At 45.4% G+C, this 4,842-nt stretch overlaps 1 protein-coding gene across 1 annotated transcript in view; it reads right to left on the reverse strand.

The window, feature by feature from the left end:
• The window catches only part of LOC109540094 (anoctamin-4), a gene marked incomplete in the record, with an annotated part of 8,551 nt that extends 3,867 nt beyond the window's left edge, over positions 1 to 4,684 (reverse strand). Inside the window, 6 exon segments of the mRNA XM_048665839.1 lie at positions 121 to 266; positions 2,435 to 2,611; positions 2,675 to 2,809; positions 2,860 to 3,027; positions 3,601 to 3,863; positions 3,918 to 4,684. Coding sequence (XP_048521796.1) covers positions 121 to 266; positions 2,435 to 2,611; positions 2,675 to 2,809; positions 2,860 to 3,027; positions 3,601 to 3,863; positions 3,918 to 4,020 — 992 coding nt within the window.
• Positions 4,685 to 4,842: the final 158 nt, after the last annotated feature.

Below are 4,842 nucleotides of genomic sequence, written 5' to 3' on the forward strand. Positions count from 1 at the left end.
CTGCACAGATCTGGCTTGCGCAAGCCAAATCGTTCAGTTCATCTGCACAGATCTGGCTTGCGCAAGCCAAATCGTTCAGATGGCTTGAGCGTGTAAACGGGCTTTAAGGGTCGAACTTACTGCTCCTCCCGGTCTCGGCCCTCAGTGGCATCGTAAAACGATGGCTCTTTGGGTATTAGTTCGTGATTGTATTCGCATAGGGCGCGCCATTGCTTCGTCCAAGTCTGCCACGTCGAGAGGCCCTTGGTTTGGTCCTTTTTATCGTCCTGGAACAGTTTGGATACTTTAAGGGCCGCGTAAACATTGTCAACCACAAGCGCCCTTTTTTTTGGAAAAAATCGCACTTCCAGTCGGGAGCCCGCAGCAACTTGAAACTTTCACAGTCCATAGAAGAGAGCTGGTTCTCAAAATGCTGAAAACTATGCTTAAATCGCGCCAGGCCCTGATTTTGTGGGTTCAGTCAAAGTTGGCCTAAAAATGGGCGGGTTCACACAAATGCGCCTTTGCTTGGAAAATGCATAACTTCCAAACTGAAGCAAGTAGCTACTTGAAACTGTCGCACTTTATGGACGACTACTGAAGCTCAAAACTCGAAAAATTTGCCTTAAGTCACCTGGATCCCTGATTGATGTCGACTTAGTGAAGTTGCCTTAAAAATTGACATTTCCATACAGAAGCACCCCCTGCTTTAAAAATTCACAACTTTCAATTGAGAGGAAGTAGCAACTTGAAACTTTCACAATCCATAGGAGACAGTTCAACCTCAAAACTCTAAAAAGTTCACTCAAAGCGGCCCGATTCCTGATTTTTGTCGACTTGATAAAATTGTCGCGAACATTGACATTCCGACGCAAATGCACTCACTGTTTGAACAATCCACAACTTGTGATTTTGAAGGAACAGAAACCGGGAAACTCCCATAATAAATGCAGGAGAGTTCGGTCTCCGAACCCTAAAAATTTCCCCAACCCCCCATTTTTGCCGACTTGGAGAATTTGTGGTAAAAATTGACATTCGCACACAAATGCACTTTCCGTTTCAAAAATTGAAAACTTTCAATCCCGAGCAAGCACCAACTTGAAACTTTGTACTCTATAGAAGACCGATTAGTCCCAAACCTCTGAAGTTTTCAATCCAATCGACCCAGCACTCGATTTTTATCGACTTGGTAAAGTTGACTTAAAAACTGATGTTTTCACACAGATGCACTCATTTCACTCACATTTCATTTTGAAAAATTCACAACTTCCAATCTAGGGGCAGTAGAAACTTGAAACTCTCACAGTCTATAGAAGACATATGAGTCTCAAACCCATGAAAATTTCAATCAAATCGGCCAAACTGCTGATTTTTACCGCMTTGKTAAAGTTGTCCGAAAAATTGACGYTTTCACACACTTGTACTCTTCGTTTGAAAAATTCACAACTTCCAATCTAGGGGCAGTAGAAACTTGAAACTGTCACAGTCTATAGAAGACAGATGAGTCTCAAACCCATGAAAATATCAATCAAATCAGCCCAACTGCTGATTTTTACCGACTTGGTAAAATTGTCCGAAAAATTGACGTTTCCACACAAATGTACTCTTTGTTTGAAAAACTCACGACTTTTAAGCTAAAAGCAGTAGCAACTTGAAACTTCCCACATCTATAGAAGACAGTTCAGTCTCAAAACCAGAAGAATTTTACTCAAAGCGGCCCAACTACTGATTTTTGCCGATGTTGTGAACATGGCCCAAAAATCCACATTTTCGCAAAAATGCACTCCCCGTTTGAAAAACTCACAACTCTAAACTCAGAGGTACAAACAACTTGAAATTTTCACATTCTACAGAGGGGACTGTAGTCTGAAAATCATGACAATTTCGCTCAAATTTCCACATCCCAAATTGTTTGGACTTGGAAAAAGTTGAGCAAAATTAGCGTTTTCGCCCAAAAAACAGTCCTTGTTTAAAAAATTTTCAAGTTTAAATTCAGAGAAAGCTGACACTTGAAACTTTCACAGCCTATAGAAGACAGTTCAACCTCAAAACTCTAAAAAGTTCACGCAAATCGGCCCGATTCCTGATTTTTGTCCACTTGGTAAAGTTGGCCTACAAATTGACATTTAGACAATCCCTATTTGAAAAATTCACAAGTGTCAATTTAGCGGATGTAGCAACTTGAAACTTTCACAGCCTATTAAAGACACTCAAGCCGAAAACTCCTGAAAATTTAACTGACATGGCCCTACTCGTTGATTGTCCACGCCTTGATAAACGTGGGCATTAAAATGGGCCTTATAACCCAAAAACGCCATTGACTTAAAAAAATCATAGCTTCCAATCTGGAGCAAGTAGCAACTTGAAATGTTCACAATCCACAGAAGACACTTGAGCCGTAAAACCCCGAAAATTTCCCTCAAATGGCACTCAGCCCCGATTTTTGATCACTTACCCAAGCCTTCACCGAAATGGTGATAAACCGCTTCACTGGCAGCTTCATGCCCATCAGCGCCGCATATCGCGTTTTGGTCTTCCACGGCAAGTGAATCTTCAGAAACCACGTTTTGCCATCAAAAGAGAGCTCCTTGTGTTCCAGCTCCAGTTCCAGACCCTCTTTCACCAAGTTCTCCTGGAACGATCCAGACAAAGTCAATCGCACCACCCCCGTACCGATCAGAACCTTCCAACCTACCTGGAAAATCTTGCGATTGTCCCTCCTTTTGGCCTCCGCCTCCGTCATCACGCCCAACTCCTCCTCTTCGTACACCAGCACCATGTCGATTTTGCGCCGCCCATCCCGGAAGAACAGACTGTCCGGATTTGGGTTCTGCAAATCGATCCAGGCGGGCATTCGGAATGCGAAAAAGTCAACTTTACCTGCGATCTTTCTGCGGGGGGCGTCATTGGGGGCGGATCCTCCGGAACCTCATCGTCACAGTTCTGGACCAGGGAGGGCAGTGGCGTGCCGGGCAAGGTGATCGTTTGGTCGGTGTCCAGCTGGGCTCCAAAAGCGTCCTTGATGGCGACAAAGTTGTTCAATTTCGGCTAAAAACACCCAACATTGTCCCTTCGAGTGGAAAAATTGATATCCAAGTATGTGGTAAAAAGTCCATAGCCTGCCTGCGGCCCAAACACTGCACGTATGCATTTCCAAGGCTTCATAAATAATGAAAGCGACTCGAAAAAATGTTTCTCCATAAATAAGGTAGCACATAATGGCTAGGTTGACGTCAGTCGACGTGTCTCTTCAGCATATGGTGTCCTGGAAATCCTCATGACTACTTAATGGCGTCTATTTATGGACAGCCATCATCAATTACTCAAACCGGAGCTATTCCGGAATCTGTCCAGGTAAACAGTGGGGGTCGCCCTCAATTAACCCGTTTACGTTGGGTCACAGTGTAACTTTGGCACTTTGAACGCTCTGATTGGCAGCAGCTGCAGCATCACAGCGCCGGCCAGATTTTGAACCACCCAATCGCACTCACAGCTCCGCCCCCTTATTGGAAAATCGAGGAATGGACAGCGCCTGTCAAGCTTAACTCCGCCCCCTTTTACATTGCCGCTAGTTCATTGGGGGCTGGTATACACAGTGGTCCAGCAACAAACTGTACTTACCAGGTCGGCTTTCTGTTGCTGCCAGGAGCCCCGTCGATAGGCCGTATATTTGGGGCTCTCCTCGATGTTCCCCAGGCCGTCATGGTCGAAACAGGGGCTTCGGTTCCTTCGGGAAATGTTCACCAGGGACTTGGAGCGATTTTTGGTGGTGGCGTTGTCGATGTCGCTGGTGAAAGGACGCGGCGTCACCACTTTCACCATGTCCCGATCCAGCGGCAGATTGAGGCTCTTCACGCTCTCGTCGCTCGGTCTGCGGGAGGAGCCTGCGGAGACGAAACTGGCTCGCTTCATTGACCGGATTGGCTGGAAATATTCACCTGCGGACAGTTGAAGGGTTTCGTCCTCGATGAACATCTGGCTCAGCTCTTTGCCGTTCTCCATTTTCGAACTGTGCACGCTCTTCACCTTCAGCAGGGTCATGTAGGATTGGATGGAGGCAGGAGACGTGGGCGGAAATCGGCTCTAACTAAACTAAGCAACCTTTGAGTCAGTCTTTTGACATTGTTTGCTCGTGTTCAGTTCGGAAAAATCCTCCCGCCCAACTCGCTCTTTTGGCACTAGCTGGTAACTGTCCAAAGCCGGCCTGATGCCGATTTTCAATGGAATCGGACTATCGAGGTGTCCATGGACGGACGCCTCCTACGCCCAGTGACAGCTATCTAGATAACAACAAAGCAGTTGCCCGGGCAACCAGTTGACGGGCCCGCTGATTGGTCACTGTCACCCAGCAATGGGACAGCCGCTCAGTCCGCTCCATTTCCCCGGTTAATGGTCACTGTCTATGGATAAACGTTTCGGTTAATAATAAATGAAGCTCCATAGAAACGACTGCCATAAACAAACGAAAATCAATTTCAACCTAATTTTCCATTTGGAAAGATGTGCGATAGGACAATTAGATAGATTAGTAGGACGTGTCAACGTTGGCTGGAAAAATGTTCTGAGCTTATTACCGGAGACTTATTAAGTCAATTGGCACGCATTTGGGTACAGGGTGTCCATAGTCATGTTCGTTTTTCGGTTAAATGAGCGTTGGGCCACCCTGTACATCAAGCAACAAATGTAATCTTAGCTCTCCTGGGTGTCAGTCAAAGTGTGAAGAAAAATGTTGAATATCGTTTATTTCATTACGTTTCGGCGAGACAACAGCGCCATCATCAGATTTAAAATTTACGCAAACTCATAATTGGTAAATATTAACGTTCTTTTAGGTCTTTGCCTTCTTGAACCTTAAATTTGTCT

The sequence above is a fragment of the Dendroctonus ponderosae genome, unplaced genomic scaffold, assembly GCF_020466585.1.
Source record: "Dendroctonus ponderosae isolate FM_Combo_2020 unplaced genomic scaffold, Dpon_F_20191213v2 Dpon_F_20191213_4, whole genome shotgun sequence".
NCBI classification, from domain to species: domain Eukaryota; kingdom Metazoa; phylum Arthropoda; class Insecta; order Coleoptera; family Curculionidae; genus Dendroctonus; species Dendroctonus ponderosae.